This window comes from Dipodomys ordii, unplaced genomic scaffold (assembly GCF_000151885.1).
Source record: "Dipodomys ordii isolate 6190 unplaced genomic scaffold, Dord_2.0 Scaffold63, whole genome shotgun sequence".
In the NCBI taxonomy this organism is placed as follows: domain Eukaryota; kingdom Metazoa; phylum Chordata; class Mammalia; order Rodentia; family Heteromyidae; genus Dipodomys; species Dipodomys ordii.
Window position 1 is genome coordinate 3744215 of NW_012267279.1, and position 21484 is coordinate 3765698.

General features: G+C 36.0%; 1 protein-coding gene across 4 annotated transcripts in view; it reads right to left on the bottom strand.

The window, feature by feature from the left end:
• Vps54 (vacuolar protein sorting 54 homolog (S. cerevisiae)) overlaps positions 1 to 21484 on the bottom strand; it is a 99056-nt gene that overhangs the window by 25444 nt on the left and 52128 nt on the right. For all 4 annotated transcript variants that reach the window (XR_001175302.1, XM_013022520.1, XM_013022519.1 and 1 more), the window contains 6 exons: positions 19518 to 19573; positions 16414 to 16510; positions 10140 to 10477; positions 2297 to 2426; positions 1203 to 1384; positions 92 to 204 (listed from right to left, as the gene is read on the bottom strand). Coding sequence is in view for 3 of the 4 variants with exons in the window: in XM_013022520.1 (XP_012877974.1) it covers positions 92 to 204; positions 1203 to 1384; positions 2297 to 2426; positions 10140 to 10477; positions 16414 to 16510; positions 19518 to 19573 (916 nt within the window). In the remaining variant the exon portion in view is untranslated. The remainder of the gene's footprint in view (positions 1 to 91; positions 205 to 1202; positions 1385 to 2296; positions 2427 to 10139; positions 10478 to 16413; positions 16511 to 19517; positions 19574 to 21484) is intronic.

The window sequence follows — 21484 nt, forward strand, 5'->3', positions numbered from 1 at the left end:
AACTATTTAAGGGTGATAAAATGTAATTTAAAAATTTAGCATTCATATGCAATAAATAATATTGAAAAAACATGTAAAAAGAAACACATACCTCCTGTTTTTTTTTCAGGTAAAGAAATCTTTCCATCTGATATAGCATCAACAAGATCTTGAAATTCTGCAGGAACATCAGCTTGTTTCCAGCGCTCATTGTCTAAGAGGAGGCTATTTAAGAGGAAAGGAAGGTACACTTTCATTATATTTCAAAACACTTTCTTCTCTTCTGGTTTTGGATTGTCTTGGTGTTTTGAGGCACAGTGTCCTTGACTGACCTCGACCTTAGGATCTTCATGACAGCTTAGGCTAGCGTTACAGGCATTAACCCTGCTTAACAACATTTTCTTTGGTGAATAATAGTATTTCTTTATTTTTTATTTTTTGGCGGTTGTGGGGCTTGAACTCTGGGCCTGGGCGCTTGTCCTCAGCTCTTCAGCTCAAGGCGAGCGCTCTACCACTTGAGCTACAGCACCACTTCCGGTTTTCTAGTGGTTTTATTGGAGATAGGAGTCTCACGGTCTCTCCTGCCCGGGCTGGCTTTGAACCATGATCCTCAGATCTCAGCCTCCTGAGTAGCTAGGATTACAGGCGTGAGCCACCGGCGCCCGGCATAATAGTATTTTTTAAATGCTCACACTTTAAAAAATTGGAACCATTTGTGGCCAGTAACAATACTTTTAATATTTCCTGGCCTAACCAAGAAGAGTGAGAAAATGAATTTACTTGAGTAATAAAAACATTAAAGTTTTTCCTGAAAAGTATGGAAATAGAAGTATATTCTAACTCTATTTGAAGGCTAAGAAATTTGATTTTAGTTTCACATTCTGCCTTAATTTTTTTTTTAAATCAGGAATTCCACCAGCCAGTTAACTTTTCTTTCTTTTTTTGGGGGGGGATTGGGGGGGTCTGATCATGGGGCCTGAACTCTGGGCCTGGGCACTGTCCCTCAGCTCTTCAGCTCAAGGCTAGCACTCTACCACTTGAGCCACAGTGCCACTTCCAGCTTTTTTCTTTTTGCTTATGTGGTGCTAAGGAATCGAACCCAGGGCCTCATGCAAGGCAAGCACTCTACCACTGAGCCATCTTCCCAGCCCCTAACTTTTCTTTTAAAAATAAAACTATGCTATATAAAGGAAGCAAAACCTGAAGAATGGACATAGTGATACCTGAGTTTGGTTTTTCTTTCTTCATGAAACCTATTTACAAATTTATTAGCTTGGCTCTGAAGTGCTCCAAGTAATGATGTGCTTTTTCTTCCACAGACCTGTTCAGTGTCTGCAATGAATGTTTCCATTAATCTAGAGAGTGTTATGAATTCCGTGGAATTTAGTTTCTCAAGAAAACCATCCTAAGTTTTAAAAATAACACAAAATTATGACACGGAGTTAGTGTAACACTCAATATGGATAAGCCAAAAGTTGAACAGATTGTTAACATTAGCTATATTTTCTCCATATTAATAACATTCATTATGAGTAACTATTATGCTAAATGAAACTTCCCCGTATCTCAAACTCCTGAAAGCTGGACATGAAAAGCTGAATGTACTTAAATTTGATTCAGATCCCTTCATAACTAACAAAGTAACTCAAATGAATTATTATACAATAAGTTATTTGGCTATTTCTATATACAAACATATGTATACATATGCATATATAAAATATTAGATTCCAATTAATTATTAAGGTATATATATTAAAAGAATTCCCTTATTCATTTAATTGAAAATAATGTGATTTGTTCTAATTTCTTTTCTTGTTTTTGATGGTACTATGGTTTGAATTTAGAGCCTTATGCTTGCTAAGCAGGCTCTCTATTACTTGAGTCATTTCTCTAACCCTTTCTGTTTACTTTTGAGACTCTCCCTTTTTTGACTGAGCTAGCCTGTACCACACTCTTCCTATTCATGCTTCCTGAGTACCTGAGATGACAGATGCACACATCTCCCATCCCAGCTATTTGCAGAGAAAGAGGTCTTGCTAAACTTTCTGCCCAGGTTGTCCTAAAACCCTGATGCTCCTGTTCTTTGCCTCCCAAGGACTTGGAATTACAAGGCACATGCTATTATGCCCAGTGCATCCTATTTCTCTTCTTTTCAGCAGCTCCCTAATAGACACACCAGTAATGCCATTAATTTTATTGTGTTAAAAGTATAATACATATTATTGGGCACACAGAGGTATATGCAAAGACTCCAGACCTCTAAAGTAATTATACTACGTATAAAAGTAAAATATCTAAAGCTTTATGAAAATACCTTCGCTCTTGATATAAGAAATTTGACAGCTCGATCGTGGCATGTATCTGAGGCACTGTACAATAACTCCTGGATATTATTTGCCAGCTTTCCTAGCTCTAAGTCAGTTAATTTCATGTCTTCACTGGTCCTAAAAACGATAAAATAGGATATAGTAAGGGCTAACTGACAACACAGTACTTTTCACAGGTGATAAATCAATGAAAAGACAAAAATACTAATTTGAGAAAAAAATTGTTATGTAGCAAATACTTAATAGTTTTTAATGATGAAACATCAATTAATAAATAACAGGTATATTTTACCAAAACTTCATGTAATAATATTCTCTCTCTGTCCCAGTGTGTGTGGGAAGGGGAGGTGAGTGTGTTATTGCAACTGCATTTCAGTCTTACCTTGTACTTGCCAGGTAGATAGTTCACCGCTAGAGCTGCATCTTCATCCCTTTTTTTGTACTGGTTGAGATAGTGTCTCTTTTCCTGCCCAGACCTATGCCTGAACTATAATCTATTTTATACTTTTCATCTCAGCTACGATGACAGTTGTATGCAACATGTCTACCTTCTTCCTTTGAGATAAAGCCTCATGAACTTTTTTCCTTTCACTATCCTAAAACTGGGATCCTCTGAGATCTCACCTTCCAAGTAGCTTGAATTACAGATGTGAACCACCAGTGGCCAACTCTGTTTTAATATTTAATACATGTTAACATTCATTGAAAAATCTGCAGACACTAGAGCAAAAAATAATTTGGAGAGGTTGAGTAGTTTTTGGTAGCTTTGGAAAGCAAAGTGTACACAGACACCTGAATGATTTCAGGGAAGGAGAAAGAAGGAATATGATTTCATGACAAAGAGGTCCTATTTTACTTATAATTATGAATTACTTCATATTATATGTGTAGTCACTTAATAGCTTACTGATACTATGTGCTGGGACTGGGCACAAACACAATAGGTTCCTTCTTTCAAGTAACCAGTGTACATTGTTTTCAGTTTTGAAGGTTATGTTTAAACATTTGCCCCAGGGGCATATATAGAGATTCATGATTCTATGCTATCAGCTTAATGTTACTATAAGCTAAGTGCCTTAATGTTATTTTTTTTCTCCCTTTCAGCTGAACTAAGATGTTTCAAATTGTTAGACTCTGATATATATAGATATAGATATTAAGCCAATTCAGCTGTTCAGATCCAGAGCAACTGGGAATGCAGGTGGGGTTATTTAGGTTAGCTACTTTGACTCTTGACCCTGAAGCTGGGTACTGCCTGCGATTAAACAGTATTGGCCAGGTCTTCATCTTTGACTCCCTTGACTGATGATTCCTACATTTTATTAGCGTGTGTGTGTGTGTGTGTGTGTGTCTGTGTGTGTCTGTGTGTGTGTACACAAATTTGAAGCAAGTCACCACTCTAAAGTTATTACCTATAACCCTTATACTATCACTAAACGTATTTACTGATATTTTAAAACTAATAGAGGAACTTATACTCTTAAAATATCCAGCCTGGAAAGTAAATAGCTATTTACAAACAAGGACACTAAATCTTAAAAAGTTTAAATAACCTACTCAGGTCACAGGTTAAGAGGGCAGAACTAGAATCCAAAATCAGTCAATCTACAATTGATTGTGCTTCATCATTTACTTCAATATATCAATCTATAATTGACTGTGCATCATCATTTACTTCAATATAAACAGTCTGGCAGTATTTCAATATTAGCTCCCATAAAAATATCTGCTTAAATTTCAAGGTTCAAACTTTCTACTGAAATAAGTTTTATTTTCTTTTTTTATTTTTATTGTTATTTTTTTTGAGGGGGGGCGGTAATGGGGCCTGAACTCTGGGCCTGGGTGCTGTCCCTTAGCTCTTCAGTTCAAGGCTAGCCCTCTATCACTTGAACCACAGTGCCACTTCTGGCTTTTTTCTGCTTATGTGGTACTGAGGAGTTGAACCCAGGGCCTCATGCATGCAAGGCAAGCATTCTACCACTGAGCCACATTCCCAGCCCCTTTTCTTTTTTTTTTTTATTGTGAAAATACCATACAGAGGGGTTACAATTACATAGGCAAGGCCCTTTTCTTTTTATTTATTTTTTTTGTCGGTTGTGGGGCCTGAACTCTGGGCCTGGGCACTGTCCCCCAGCTCTTCAGCTGTAGACCTGCGCTCTACCACCTGAGCTTCAGCCCCACTTCCAGCTTTTTCTGCTTATGTGGTGCTGAGGAATGGAACCCAGGGCCTCATGCATGCAAGGCAAGCACTCTACCCTGAGCCACCTTCCCAGCCCCGCCCTTTTCTTTTTATAAAAAAAATTTATTGTAAAGATACTGTACAGGGTGGTTACAGTTACAAGTTTTATTTTCTAAAGGGCTGCTAAAATTTAGAACTTTTGGCAAAAAGCTACCAATTTAAGAGAAATAAACAGAAGATAGTAAATAAACACAAGTGAAGCTTTTATGGGGGGGGGTCCAGTCGTGGGGCCTGAACTCTGGGCCTGGGCGCTGTCCCTCAGCTCTTCAGCTCAAGGCTAGTGCTCTACCACTTGAGCCACAGCGCCACTTCCAGCTTTTTTCTTTTTGCTTATGTGGTGCTGAGGAATCAAACACAGGGCCTCAGGCATGCAAGGCAAGCGCTCTACCACTGAGCCACCTTCCCAGCCACAAGTGAAGCTTTTTAAAAATATGACTATCCAAAAAGCTGAAAAGGATTCTTTAATAAATTTAACTCATTGTAAGTTTGTTTTTAAAAAGATTTTTAAATTTATTGGCCTCAAACTTTCATTTTATTGGGAGGAAAAACAGAATAAATGAACCCAAATATAATAAAGCAATTCAAATTAAGTATATGACTTTTTAAATCTTTGAAACCTCAAAAAATTAGCTATTCAAAATGGCTAAGTGTTCCACTGACAGATGATGGATAAAACAAAATGCAGCCTTAAAAAGAATCAACTAGCTGGGCTTGTCTATAATCCTAGCTACTCAGGAGGATGAAATCTGAGTATGGCAGTTCAAACACAGCCCGGTCAAGAAAGTCCATGAGACTCTCCTATCCCCAATAAACTACTCAAAAAATCAGGAAGTGGTACTGTGTTTCAAGTGGTAGAGTGTTAACCTTGAGCAAAAGCAGCCCAGAATTCAAGCTCCAGGACCAGCCCAAAAAAAAACCAAAATCAATCAACATAGTTGCAAAACCAAAAAACATGTTACATGGAATAAAATAGATAATCTCTCTCTCTCTCTCTCTCTCTCTCTGTTACATGGAATAAAATAGATAATCTCTCTCTCTCTCTCACACACATACACACACACACACACACAACCATGAATAAATTGAGATCCTTCAGTCTCAACCTTCTGGGTAGCTAGGTTTATAGACATGAGTCTACCTGTTCCCAGCTTGCGCTAGATACAGTTAAGTATTGTTCTAGTGTCTAGGATGTTAGTGGAAAAAACAGAAATTCTAAATTGCGATGGTAACAGAACTAACAATCTAAGATGCATATGGATTTACAAAAAATTAAATATATTCAAGGCAATCATGGGGTTTTTGTTTTTGAGATAATGTGGCTAGAACCTCAAGCACTCTACTACTGGGCTACATCCTCATCCCTTTTTACTTTGAAATAGAATCTTGTATACTTGGGAAGTCTGGTCTCACTTGAGATCCTCCTGCCTAAACCTCTGAAATTGCTAAGATTACAAAATATCTTCCATGCTGAAAAAAAGGCAAAGTTAAAAAAGAATAGGTAGGAGAAATTATTATTCCAGGTATTAAGACCTTTGCATAAATAACTCCAATAAATCAGCAAGAAATAAAAAAAATCAAAAATGAACATATACAGTTCATTCCTAGGTCTGTATGCAATAGAAATGTTTGCAACATATGTACCAGAGATATCTACAACAACATTCATAACAATAACCCAAATCTTATAAACAGAATGAACTGTGATGTTACTATGAGATGAAGTAATTATATATAAATTACATATAAGGGCACTACTAGGATAAAAAATTGGGAGATCACAAACAAAAGTTGAATGAAAGAAATTATAGACAAAAAAAAAAAAAAGCCATGTGGTTCCTCGTATCTAAAGGTTTTTTGTTTGTTTTGGGTTTTTGCCAGTCCTGGGGCTTGAACTCAGGGCCTTGAGCTGCTTTTTTTTTTGCTCAAGGCTTGCTCCACCACTTGAGCCATACCACCACTTTCAGCTTTTTCTGTTTATGTGGTACTGAGGAATTGAACTCAGGGCTTCATGCATGCTAGGCAAGCACTCTACCACTAAGCCACATTCCCAGCCCTCTAAAGTTTTTTGAAAGTGGAAAATCCAATAGTTTTAATGGTTTCCTTTGGAAAGATTGATGCAGTAATGCGGTGATGAGGAGGTTTTCTGGAGAGTGTATAGTGTTCTATTTCTTTTTTTGTTTGGGTTTTTTTTAACTGTATTTTTTTTGTCTTTTCTTTTTTGGCACTGGGGATCGAACCCAGGACGTTGCACTTGCTAGGCAAGCACTTTGCCACTGAGCTACATCCCATCCCAGTGTTCTATTTCTTAATCTTGGTGGTGAGTATACCAACATTTTCAGCTTTGTGATATTTGAGCTGAACAAATATAACTGGTACATTTTCCCACATACACATTTTACTCCAATTAAAAAGTTAAACAAGCCAGACTCCAGTGGCTCACATCTATAATCCTAGCTATTCAAGAGGCTGAGATCTTAAAATTGAGCTTTGAAGCCAGCCAAGGCAGACAAATCTTCAAGACTTTTATCTCCAATTTACCAGCCAGAAGCCAGAAGTGCAGGTGTCATTCAAGTGGTAAAATACCAACTGAGCAAAAAAGCTAGTGAAAGTGTAAGGCCCTGAGTCTAAACCCCAGTACAGGCACCAAAAAAAATAAAAAGTTAAAACAAAAAGGAAGTAACAGAGTACCAGCCCTTTCTCCTCTCCTTTTGCTAGCTAGGGCTGAAGATGAGATGATAAAAGCTTGAACACCATCCTAGACACAAACAGAAGCTCCACAGTGAGAGTGACTGAGCTGTCTTCTCAGGGTAAGACCTCCTACCTTGGAAATGTTACAAAGGAAAAATAAAATTCTGGATTATTTAGCTACAGACTTTTTAATCTCTCAATAGCACTTTGAAATTCTACCCTCTTAGTAAACATAAAAATATAAGCCTAGGGTGGGAAGGTGGCTCAGTGGTAGAGTGCTTGCCTTGCATGCATGAGGCCCTGGGTTTGATTCCTCAGCACCACATAAGCAGAAAAAACCGGAAGTGGCGCTGTGGCTCAAGTAGGAGAGCACTAGCCTTGAGCTGAAGAGCTGAGGGACAGCGCCCAGTCCCAGAGTTCAGGCCCCATGACCAACAAAAATAAAAATAATAAAATGAAAAAAAATAAAATTAGCTTAAAAAATTAGCCTAAATACAGAAAAAAGTCTTAATATTAATGAGTTAGTTTTGATGGGGGGGGGCAGAGTATTACAGCTGGCTTAATATTCTGTGACCTCTGTAAACTCCATAAAACTGATGTAAGTAAAAATGGATCAAAGTACTGAGTCTTAGTTATCCTTAATAATAACAGAACACAAACCATGTTCTCGGAGGAGAAATTATTGGTCTTGCTTTCTCTTTTTGTTTTTATTTTTTGGTGATACTCATGGCCTCATGCTTACCAGGCAGGTACTCTAGCTACCACTTGACCCACACTCCTAGACTTGCTTTGTCTTTTTAGACACCAGTAAATACAGGATACCTGTGAACTCTGTGGTAAACAGATTTGATAATTTACTGATAATTCTCTTGTATTTAGGTGGTATATTATGAATATATGAAGGTATATTTGCTTAGGAAATATACATGATATAACTTTGGATCATTCGGCAGCAGGTCTCTAAACTATTCCCAAATGATTCAGAAATATATTAATGTAAGACACAAAGAAAGAAAGAGGGAGAGAAAAAAAGGAGGGAGACACAGTAATATGGTAAACTGGTAACAACTGGAGAAGTTATCTGAAGGATTCTAGATTCATGAAAATGTTTTTCACATTTCTGAAAATGTGAAAAAAATTTAAAACGAAGTGTTTTTTAAGACAATAATATTTTAAAAGACAGTGGGATCTATTAGGAAATCCACATCTTTTAAAAACCAAGTTTTACTAATATAAAAAATACAAAACAGCTGAACACAATGATTCAAACATATAATTCCAGCTACTTAGGCAGAGATCAGGAGAATGATGAGTCAAGTCCAGCCCAGGCATAAAGTTCACAAGTTCCCATCTCAACCAATTAAAAAACCTGTCATCCAAAGGCCTAATATTCAAAATATACAAGGACTTTCTGCTCAAGAAACTAACCCCACCCAAACCTAATGACCAACCACTAAATGGGCAAAGGAACTAAGGAGAGAAGAGATAAGAATGGCAAAGAAACACATGATGAATGCTTATCATCCCCACCCATATAGGAAATGCAAATCAAAACAATTCTCAGATCATTTCACTCCAGTTAGATTGGCCAACATTGTGAATTTGAACGACAAATGTTGGCAGGGATGTGGGGAATAAAGAAGCCTTATTACACTGCTGGTGGGAATATAAATGAGTACAATCACTCTAAACAGTAGTCTGGAGGTTCTTCAAAAAAACTAAACATAGATCTTTCCTAAGACTCACCCATACCACTCCTAGGCATCTACCCAGAACATCATGAGCCAGGATACTATAAAGACCTTTGCACATGCACATCCAGGTTCATTGCTGCACTATTCACAATAGCCAAGCTATGGAAACAGCCCAAATGCCCTACAATAGATGACTGCATCCAAAAAATCTGGTACATATACACATTTACACAGGCATTAGAAAGTAATGGATGGCCCTAGAACAAATCATGTTAAGTAAGGTAAGCCAAGTCTGGGGAGACAAAGAACACATGTTTTCTCTAATATGTAGAAGCTAGATCTAAAATACACTGGGACATGATAAATTATACAGGATTGTAGGCATTCACACACAATTGAGACCAAAAGAGGATATTCTTCAGAGAGAAGCACAAAGGCAGACTGCCTGATCATATAAAATAACATTTAGCAAAATGAACTTCAGAAAATGGAAACAAGTTCTTTTATTTCATTGCAAAAAAGAAAAAAAAAGAGAAAGGAAAAAAGAAAAGGAAAGGAAAGAAGGAAGGAAGGAAGGAAGGAAGGAAGGAAGGAAGGAAGGAAGGAAGGAAGGAAGGAAGGAAGGAAGGAAAAAAAGCTGTCATCTCAGGTATGAGAGAAGCACAAATACAAAGATAAAGATTCAGATCGGCCTGAGCATAACTGTGAGACCCTACTCAAAAAATAACTATACCCTCTGTACATCACCCTTACAAAAATAATAATAGTATGTATAGCAACCAGGGGTCATGAAGGTAGGGTGGGCCTCCTGGCAAGTACAGGGCCTTTGCTTACACTTCAATACCAAAAAATGAAAACCAAACAAAAATGACCAAAGCAAAATTAGTTCTGCCCTTTAAATCATCTAAGCTCTCTGCACACCAGTTACTCTATTACTGAAGTGAGGTATTTAATTAGATAATTTGGTAAATTAATATTTTTTTCCATCCATAAAATTCTGTAATTTCTCCACAAGCTTCAGTGCTTGCCTGTATATTTCTTATGCATTTTCAAAAGGGGATACATGTTTCATAAAATTAATACATTTTTGTTACAGTTCCAAGACAAAAATGTAGATGGGTACTGAATATACTGAATCCTCAATCTTACTGAAATCATTAATAAGATGATTCAATATCTTCTCTTTCTGGTAATGGCTGCCATACTCACATAATATCCACACCTCCTGGAGTAGATGATGACGTCTGTTCTTTGCTAGATGAAGAATCAGTAGTACATTCAGGTTCAGATACTGAATCGCTGCTGCAGGGCTCACTATTTGGAGACACGTTTCTTTGAGAGGTAGTATCAACTACTGAAGGTGCTAATTCACCCTCACTGAATGCATCACTTATAAACATGCCTTCATGGGTTAAATAAGCCACCTCTGTGTCCAATGAATTGTCTTTTGCAGCATTCTTCTGCTGTGAAATCTCCTCCAGTTCTCTAGCCCTTTGGTTTTTGTCAAGAACTGAGAGAACAACACTGTGAATTATATTCAATGTGGCCTACCAAAAAAAAAAAAAAAAAAAAGGTATTTTTAAAGGATTTATAACAGTTTGTACTTGAAGTTCCTTAAAGTGAATTCTGTGTATATAATTCTAAACATTAATGATAATAAATGAGTCAAGGTATATATATATGCATATATATCAGAATTTCTACTTATATCACAAGAGTGATTAAAAAAAACTCTAAAGCTTAGGGTATTTATATTTTTACTGATTTTTTTTAAAGTGAAAATCTCCCAAAACTATATTACATTAATTTCTCTCACCTCTTAAATCAGCTATTCTATACTTTCATAATTTGCCTGAAGAATCATATTAGTTGATGTGGCTGCCTCAAATAATAATAATTCACATGCTGAGGCTTCCCCCCCCCCCCGCTCTTATTTCATACTGTCTCCCAGCTATTTAATCACTATTCTAGACATTCTGGCTCTTTGTCTACACTTCTTACACTCCAAGATTCTTATCTTCTTCAACACCTTCCTCTTGAACTTCCAAACTAAACCTCTTCCCGCTCACAAAATATCATTTTCAGGTATTTTATTATCAACCTGGTAACCACATGGAAAACTTATTTCAAAGTAGAGAAAGACCTAAACACAACACCTAAAATTATAGAAAAAGTAGGGGAGAAATGCCAAGACCCTTGACTAGAAACTGATATCCTGGTTAGGATCAAAGCATAATCAATAAAAAAAATATATAAATTCATCAAAATAAAAATCGACACATCAAAAGATACAATTAACAGAGTAAAAAGACAACATACAGAATACGAGAAGATATCCTTAAGTCATATGCCTGGTTAAAATCCAGAATATTAAATAATAAGAAAAGAAGACAATCTCCAAAGAGATTTAAATCACAGTGAAATGCCATCTCACACCCATTAAGATGACTCTCAAGCAAACCAGCAAATAGGTATTGATTTATACTTGTGTTAGCAAAGATGTGGAGAAAGTAGAAACTTTGTGCACTATTGGTAGGAATGTGAAATTTTACAACTGTTATATAAGAGAATGTAGAGGTTCTCAAAAAACTAGAATTACAGCTGGGTGCTGGTGGCTCATGCCTGTAATCCTAGCTACCCAAGAGGCTGAGATCTGAGGATCGTGGTTCAAAGCCAGCCTGGGCAGGAAAAGTCAGCTCTCCTTGAGCTGAAGAGCTGAGGGACAGCGCCCAAGCCCCACAACCAACTAAAAATAAAAAAAATTGGAATTACCATATAACAGTTCCATTTCTACATATAGACTCAAACTGAAAGCAGACATTCTAAGAGATATTTAGAGACCCACATTTATTATAGCACAATTTATAGTAGCCAAAGAAAGGTAGACATAACTCAAAGTGCCATTGGCAAATGAATGGATAAGCAAAAAGTAGTGTGTGTGTGTGTGTGTGTGTGTGTGTGTGTGTGTATATGTGTATTATTCCATTTTGAAAAAGGAAGGGAATTCTAATACATGCTACATCATACTCAACATCTTGAGAACATGCTGCTAAATTAAGCCAGTCACAAAGGATAACTACTACTACTGCATGGTTCCACTTATAAAAGGTACGTAGAACAGTCAAATCATACAGATAGAAAGTAGAATGGTGGTTACCAGGGGCTAGAGAAAAGAAAGTAACACTCCAAGATTGGGAATGAAATGGCCTGGAAACGCAAGCTTCCCAATCTCAGCTTCCCACACAGATGGGCTGACAGGTACACACCACCATGCTCAGCTACTGCAAGGACTGTACTCAAACTGCAATAATCCATCTCTACTACCTAACCAGCTAGGATTACATGAGCTACTAATGCCTAGCAAAAAAATTACACGTGAACATAACTACCAAAAATACAAGCTGACTCTGTTCTGTGACAATGTAAAACCATTAAAAAATTAACATAGCTGAGATCATACTATGTTAGTAGGCTTCACATCTTACCTTGTCTTTTAACATTATAATATATGCACTTTCTTATACCATTAAAAGTCCTTGGCTGCTTACTATTCCATGGTAAAGAATGTATCAGGGATAATTTACTTTACCATTCCTCTATAAATCATACAGAAGAGAAAACAAATACAGTTAGGGAGCTGAGGATGTAGCTCAGTGATAGCACACTTGCCTAGACATGTGCATGGCTCTGGGCTTAATCCTCAAAACCTCAAACAACAACAACAAAATCACGTTAGGGATTCTAACCAATATAGTAGAGTCTTTGACATCTTTTCTTCTGAAAGGTTGAGCACCTTCTGTTCTCATACTCAATAACTTAATATTGAAAAGACTTGGCTAAGCCGGGCGCTGGTGGCTCACGCCTGTAATCCTAGCTACTCAGGAGGCTGAGATCTGAGGATCCAGGTTCAAAGCCAGCCCGGGCAGGAGAGACCATGAGACTTCGATCTCCAATAACCACCAGAAAAACCGGAAGTGGCGCTGTAGCTCAAGTGGTAGAGTGCTCGCCTTGAGCTGAAGAGCTGAGGGACAGCGCCCAGGCCCAGAGTTCAAGCCCCACAGCCGACCAAAAAAAAAAAAAAAAGGACTTGGCTAAAGAGGCAAAAATAATTAAATGAAATGCATTATCATGATTGGAACACAGACCAAAACTATGAAATAAAGCCTGCAGTAAAGGACATTACTGGGCTAATACTGAACAACATGTCAAAAAATATTATATTGACATCGTATTTCTAGAAATATTGGTGGCTTTGGAAAGGTATTTGAGTATATTTAACTTAAAAGTCTAGAAATATTCAAGCATCATAAAAAATTACAAGAAAAAAGCATATATGAAATATATAATGCTAAGTTTATCATATTAATGTTAATGTGAAACAAATCTCTAAATATTATAAAAATTTGGAAAATATCCTGAGGGACTTCAATTCTTATTAAAAACCAAGCCTCAAAAAAACAAAACACCCCAAACCAAGAAAGAACTAAGAAGTTTAGGGCACAAAAAAATCAGTTCACAAGATGGCAGCTTTACTCAAAGAAATACAGAGCAGAATTTTGAAACTGTGACATTCAGACATTCCATCAGAGAAATTATGTTTTTGTTTTGGTTTGGTTTGGGTTTTTTGTCGGTCATGGGGCTTAAACTCTGGGCGTGGGTGCTGTCCTTGAGCAATTCAGCTCAACACGAGCGCTCTACCATTTGAGCCACAGCATCACTTCTGGTTTTCTGGTAGTTAATTGGAAATAAGAGTCTCAGTCTTACAGACTTTCCTGCTTGGACAGGCTCTAACCATGATCCTCAGATCTCAGCCTCCTGAGTAGCTAGGATGACAGGTGTGAGCCACCAGCATCCAGAGAGAAATTAAGTTTGAATTTTAATGAAAACCTATATTCATCATCTAATATAAAGCATACTGCTCAAAATAGTGATAAAAAAGGTATATCACTCTCAACAAAGCCCTATCAAGTCCACTCAAAATAACTACAAATACCAGATTGCCACATGCAAATCACAGCTTACAATTAAATCTGCTGTATCTATTTACAAAAAACAAAAATTATACCTTAATCCATGGGACAGAATACTGATAAGAGAGAGCTAATCCATTTGTCTAAAGATTAATAATAAAGATATTTTCCCCAGTATGATAGAAATAAATGCAGGGAAAAATTAGTCTGCATCAAGAGGAACAAGAACAACAATAACAACAACAACACACACATACAACACATAAGACTTTAACTGGTATATATCAAGCAATAAGCACATCAAGCTTATATCAAGAAATTTAAAAAATTACAAGCAAAACCAAATGGTAAAGAAGCCAAATGCAGAGGAAGAGAGTAACTGTTACCTATCACAAAAATAATCCAAATACTCACTGGTTTCTCAACCAAGAAATAAAACCCACAAGTTATGCTCCAGGTAGGACAGTTACTTTTGTTAGTGGAAAACAAAAAATGTCTCTTAAAAAACTAACTCTGGGAATCACAGAGAAAAGTAAATCAGAAGACACAGATGATTTGGATGCAGAGGATGAATGTGAAAAACAAAATCTTTTGTGGAAGATCATGTGCCAAAATACTTGTTACTTGGATATTGAATTTTGAGCTATTCAGTACAAGAAGATGAAAGAGAAATTAATAAAGACTCCATCAGTTGCAGTAGTATATATATAAAAAATAACCATTTTCCTTCAGAAAATTTTGTTGATAATAGGATAATTCCTCCTGAGTCCATTGTCTAGGCCACCTAATAGTTGGGACTATTTTCAACCAATACAAAAAGATCTTTAGCTCAAGAACAGTCTTCTCTGGTATCCATTACACTACTAACTTACTTGAAATATACTGGTATTTGGGGGGAAAAATACTAGAGAAACATAAAGAAACAAAAGATCATCTCATCATTACACAGATCAAAAACATTTTGGGACCATCTATGTAAGTCTTGAGGCATGGTCCACACTCTAGCATGTCCAGCACCACCACAGATTTCTGGAGGGAATCAAATACTTGGACTTGGGAAAAAGAATGAGTAGTTGCAGTTTGGGTCTCAGCTAATACTGTCCCATGACCCAAGTTATGTTCTCAGAAAGGTAGAAGATGTCTAAAACGTGTTGATCATGAATTGTTGATCAGCAATTTATTCTCAAATGTCCAAACAAAATAAAAACTTCTCTCTTTATATCTGATAAATAGGGAACAGCTAGGTGTTTAACTACAGAGACCTTCAAACAGTCCTTCTACATCCTCCCTCAACCAACTGGCCCAGAGTCCTCAAGCCCTAAAGAATGTCCTAGATCTTGGCAGTGTTCAGATGTGCTCCAAACTGCAATCTGCAAGGTAAGTATAACTGGGATGTTCAGAACAGAAAGAAAAAAGTACATTGTAATGCCACTAGTAAATACTGATAAATGTTTCGTGTTTGGCTGTTTTCTCAGCATTTTCTGACGCTATAACAGATGGCAAGTACTATAACACCTCTAATTTCCTTGTATACAATTTTAATAGGTAAACTCAATTCTAACTATGAAACATACTATATGTGTGAGTTCAGGTAACTCCTTATCATACAATATAAACTAGCATCAAAATATAGAATAGAGATGTATGTACACACCCCATTCACTTTCAATTCATGAGCTAGAAAGTCAGGATAAATTCTTGGACAGTAATTATCACAGACAGAAAAAAATCTTTGGATAATACTGATCAGCACTCGAGTCCTTAAGTATGAAAATTTATAGCTACAACTGGAAAATTACTTGACTCCTATATAAGAGCAGTGACAGAGAAGGTAGTTTTGACAAAAATGTGACCATTTATATTTTATAAAACAGTACCTAGGATTACCTCATACTCTAACAGAAGCATCACAGAGGCAAATCTAAGTCCAGGAAAATAATTTCCATGCCTGATATTTAATTTCTTAATTCATTTTGCTTCATAGGCACATTGCTATAGCTACTCAGCTAACTATACTTTAAAAGTGTTTTGAATATTTAATTTATAATAAGGAATGAGTAAAATAACTCATATTAATGGATATGGATTGTTTATTAAACAATTCTACATTTTAATATTTTAATCTTTTAAAAAATGAAATCAATTAAACATGTATCTGGGAATGTGGTTCAGTGGTAGAGTGCTTGCCTACCATGCATGAAGCCCTGGATTTGATTCCCAATACTACATAAACAGAAGAAGCCAGAGGTGACTCTGTGGCTCAAATGGTAGAGTGCTAGCTTTGAGCAAAAGAAGCTTAGGGACAATGCACAGGCCCTGAGTTCAAAGCCTCAGGCCTGGCAAAAAAAAAAAAGAAAAAGAAAGAAAGATATAGAAAAAACTTTTATGCAGTTTGTACGTATAGCTGTATACATGATATATATACATACATATACATAAATATAAATATATATATATGTGGAAAGTTGACTTAACCTTATAGATATTCTAGACAAACTGATAGATAAGCTTACCTTAACTCTCTGTAGGAAAATTGTAAACTTAGAGAAAATATCCTTTAATAAGTCAAACCACTGGGGGAAATTCAACATTCTCATCTGATCTGCAAGCCTAAAAAAAAATAGTTTAAACAAAAATAATTGATCACTCTAAACCAATATAAAATATCTTTAGGCTGGAGAAAACACTATCAAATATGATTAAACGTATATGATAAAAAATATAATATAAATAAAATAGAAATGTTCATAAAATTAGAAATATTTTATTATAAATTTTTTAAATAAATATAAAATTTTATAATAAAAATTTATCCAACTCTCAAAAATAATAGAATCTTTGAGCTGGTCAATTACTAATCAACTACTTATTTAAATACCTTTAAGTCTAATCATATACAAGCATACATTTGATCCCATGTGCATGTGCTGTGTTCACAGAAAAACATCAATCAGTTTTGGTTAAGAGTAATGACATCATCTGTAATTAAAAATAAGAACACAGAGCTGGGAATGTGGCTTAGTGGTAGAGTGCTTGTCTACATGCATGAAGCACTGGGTTCTATTCCTTAGTACCACATAAACAGAAAAGGCTGGATGTGGTACTGTGGTTCAAGTGGTAGAGCGCTAGCCTTGAGTACAGAGAAGCTCAGAAACAGTGCCAAGGCCCTGAGTTCAAGTCCCAGAACTAGCTGAAGAAAAAAGGGGGAGAAGAGGAAGGGGAAGGAAAAGGAAAGGAGGAGGAGGACAGAGGAAGAGGGAGAAGGATGGAGGAGGAGGGAAAAGGAGTGAGGAGGAGAGAGGAAGGAGGAAGAGGAGGAAAAAGAACAACAAAACAATATAGCATCTCCCTCAACAAATTTAATAACCTACTTTGCTAACTACAAAGTAAAAAAATATATTTTGCCACAAGTGAGAGGAAATTCTAAATATTTATTAGGATTACTAGCTCAGCAACTTTGTCGACTTAGCTCCATTATGCTCTAATTTTCTCATTTTAATATGGGGAAAGCAACAGAATCTATCTATGTGGTTGTTATAAATACTGAAGAGCCTTAGAGCAAGACATCGTAATTTTTTTAATGTTTTGTATAAGCCAATATTATTGATAGTCAACACTGATAAGTAACTTCAAAGATGAAATACTGCCATGTGCCAGTGGCTCACGCCTGTAATCCTAGCTACTTAGAAGGCTGAGATTGGAGGATCGAGGTTCAAAGTCAGCCTGGGCAGAAAAAGTCCGTGAGACTCTTATCTCCAATAAACCACCAGAAAACCGGAAGTGGCACTGTAGCTCAAGTGGTAGAGCACTAGCCTTGAGTTGAAGAGCTGAGGGACAGCACCCAGGCCCAGAGTTCAAGCCCTAGGACCGAAAGAAAGAAAAGAAAAGAAAAGAAAAGAAAAGAAAAGAAAAGAAAAGAAAAGAAAAGAAAAGAAAGACTGATGAAAAACAGAATTCCATATATTTTATTAATTTAGATTGTTAATAAATGCTGTGGCATCCAGAGGTTTATTCTATTAAAAAGAAAAAGTACCTCTGCATTAGATAGTAAATTCTCTAGTTAAATTGACAAAAAGAGTTACCAACACTCATGTCCACTGGCCCTAACAGAATGTCAATGACATAATCTCCAATGCCAACTACTACAATTGCTTCAACTTATTCTGAAATCAAGTTTTCACCAGGCAGTTAAGTGTGTGTGCATGTGTGCGTGTGTGTTATGGAATTGAACACAAGGCCTGGGCATAGCCATCCGTTAGGTCTTTTGCTCAAGGCTAGCACTCTACCACTTTGAGTCACAGTATCACTTTTGGTTTTCTGGTGGTTAACTGGAGATAAGAGTCTCACGGAGTTTCCTGATGAGGCTGGCTTTGAACAATGATCCTCCGACCTCAGCCTCCTGAGTAGCTAGAATTATAGGTGTGAGCCACTGGCATCCAGCACTAAGTAATAATATGAAAATTAAAATTCCACAATCTCCCATTCTGTGAGTTTGTCCCAGAGAGGTTTCAGTTTCCACATTGTTATTCATTTAGGCAGTCATAAAGTTTAGATATCTACATGAGAAATTCAGTCATAAAATATTTATTACTATTCAAAATAAAAGATTAGAAATTTCAAGAGTGAAACATAGGCAATTCTAAATTAAATTTGAGCTCAATTTTAATTATAGCTAAATAAATTCAATGAATTCTTGCTATCCCACTATAATTAATAAACAACCCCTGCTTCCTATCTTCCTTCTCTCCCTCTCCCACCCATCCTCTCTGTCTTGGGAGGCCAACCTTCAGGGCTTGGACAATGAGCAGTCTTTGTAAAGACTAGAAGAAGTAAAGACACAAAAATCACCTTCTCTCATTCACTTTATATTCTGCAGTTAAGGTAACCTGTACTAAATATGGTCTAAAGACTCTAAATAGAAAAGCCCAGAAATAAACAACTTTTGAGTTTTACAAACTGTGCTTTTCTGAGTAGTATGACATCTGCTTCTACCTACCCAGGATATAAATTTGACCTGCTGTATTTGGAAGCTGACCATAGTCACTTGGTACCTATCTCAGTTATCAGATCAATTGTCTTAGTATCTTGATTTCTTTGTCCAAGTAACTTTTACTGTAATTAATAGTGGCCCCAAAGCCTAAGAGTTGTGATACAAAGGAGGCACCAGAAACATTTAAGGACAGATTAATTTTGTCATTTTGTGGCAATGTTACATGATATAGAGTAAAACAAAACAAAAACACTGCATATGTGAGATTCAGTATTATTTGTGGTTTCTGACTTCGTCTTTGATGGGACTCCTGCAGATTGGAGGGGCCATCATATTGTACTTATTCCTCTAGTTCCCTTCCCTTCCTGAGGGTTACCTAACCTCAGGCTGACTATTTTCCCCTACTCAAGGACATAGCTATTTTTCATTTCTACTCTCAATTCTCCTGAATTTTGTTAACTGCTCTTTTCTCTTATCTCTTAAAAGTATTTCATTATTAGGTGTGATTTTCTTACACAATGTCCCAATCTCAGTAAACAATTCCTTAATTAAATCTTCCTTAAATTATTCTAATTTCTGAATCATCTTTTTCCTGATGAAAACCACCAAATATATCTTTATACTTACTTTACAACAACATCTGTGTCTATATCTTCTATTTGTGAAACTTTATTAATCACACACTGCAAAATTTAAGCAAAAAAAGAATTCAGTTAATGGTCTTCAGAATCCTAAGTATTCCATGTTCCATTTGTACGGTAGAAAGCACTGTCAGTATAGCAATTATTTTTCCAGACTTGTATATTAACCCAAGGTGTTTGAAATACTAAATCATTATTTTACCCCATTAACTATTTTATGGTATATTTAAACATAACAATTAAAATGTCCTACTATTTAAAGCTGTTCAAAATCATTCACTAGAAAAAGAACGTATCTCTTATGAGAAACAAAGTATGAGCCCTATATTAAAATGTCCTCCCAATAAACACATATTGGAGATTTAGATTTCTTTGTAATATATGATAATTTTAAAGTTAAAAAATATTTATAGTTAAACTTCAGGAAAATATCAGAATTAAAATGTTATTGAAAAATATATATAGAAAATCATACAAACGTTTATAATGAAGTATTTTTTACAAATGGAATGCATCAGTTCAACCCAAATTCAACTCATGGAACTAAATGCTGCCTCTTCCTCCTTCCCAGTTACTACTTCATTGCAAAAGATTTTATTTTGATTTCTAAACTACAGATTAATTTTTCCTGTGTCTGAATTTTACAGAAGCGGAGGCATATAGTGTTTACTTGTATGACTGGCTTCTTTAGCTTTGTATTAGCTCTATAATATTCGTGTGTGCAGTTTTGAATAACATACTCATTCTCATCCTGTGTAATATTCCACTGTATAAATATACTTTAATTCTTCCCAATCACAATGGAATTTAGAGTGTTCCTGGAAGCATTGTTATAAATACTTAGGAATTGAAATGAAGAATAGCAAAGTTTGTATATGTAACATCAATTGCCAACAATTTTCCAAAATGTTTATGCCAATTTAAAAATAATGTTTTAATGTGCTTGAGACAGGTTAAGAGATGATAGTAAGTTTTGCTTACTTTTATATAAACATTTAAAACTCATATGTGTATTTAATATAACGATGACAAAGCTAGGTGTGTCAGTGGCTCACACATGTAATCCTAGCTACTCAGAAAGCTGAGATTTGAGGATGCCAGTTCAAAGCCAATCCAGGCACACAAATCCAAGAGATTCTTTTCTTCAATTAACAGGGGGGAAAAAGCCAGAAGTGGAGGTGTGGCTCATAACTTTTAGTGAAAAAGCTAAGAGTATGAGACTCTAAATTCAAAGCCCAGGATTGGCACCAAAAGAAAAAAAGATGAAAAGAAAAAAAAAAAGATGATGATGAATTAAGCCTACTAAATACATTTAAAATTGCAGTATCTTTTTCATACAAAAAAACTGGACTCCAATGAAAATGAAGATCATGAAAAACTAAATAACACATCTATTTCCATTTAAAATCCTAATTTCTGATCATAAGGGTAAAAAAATGAATTTATCTAGTGTTGGTTGAGCATAAAACTTGTAAAGTCTTTTTAGACAGCAATTCAGTATTGTGTATTAAACAACTTAAAAATTATGTCACTCTCTGACCAGTAACCTCACTTTGAAAATTAGTCTAAGAACATATGTTAATATGACCAGTGAAGAACACTGGGTTATTTCAATTGAAAACCACCTAAATATTCACCATAATGGAAAGCTGAAAAGATTTAGGCAACAAACATACTGTTGATGATTTAACTTGTTGTTTCTGAAGACCTCTATAATAAGAAAATGAGCTCAGCACCAGTGGCTCACATTTGTAATCCTAGCGACTCAGGAGACTGAGATCTTAGGATCATGGTTCAAAGCCAGCCTGGACAGGAAAGTTCATGAGACTCTCATCTCCATAAACCATTCAGAAAAAGCCAGAAATGAAGCTGCGGCTCAAGCAGTAGAGTGTTAACTGTGAGTAAAAGCAGCTCAGGGACAGTGCCCAGGACAAGGTCAAATCCCAGGAACAA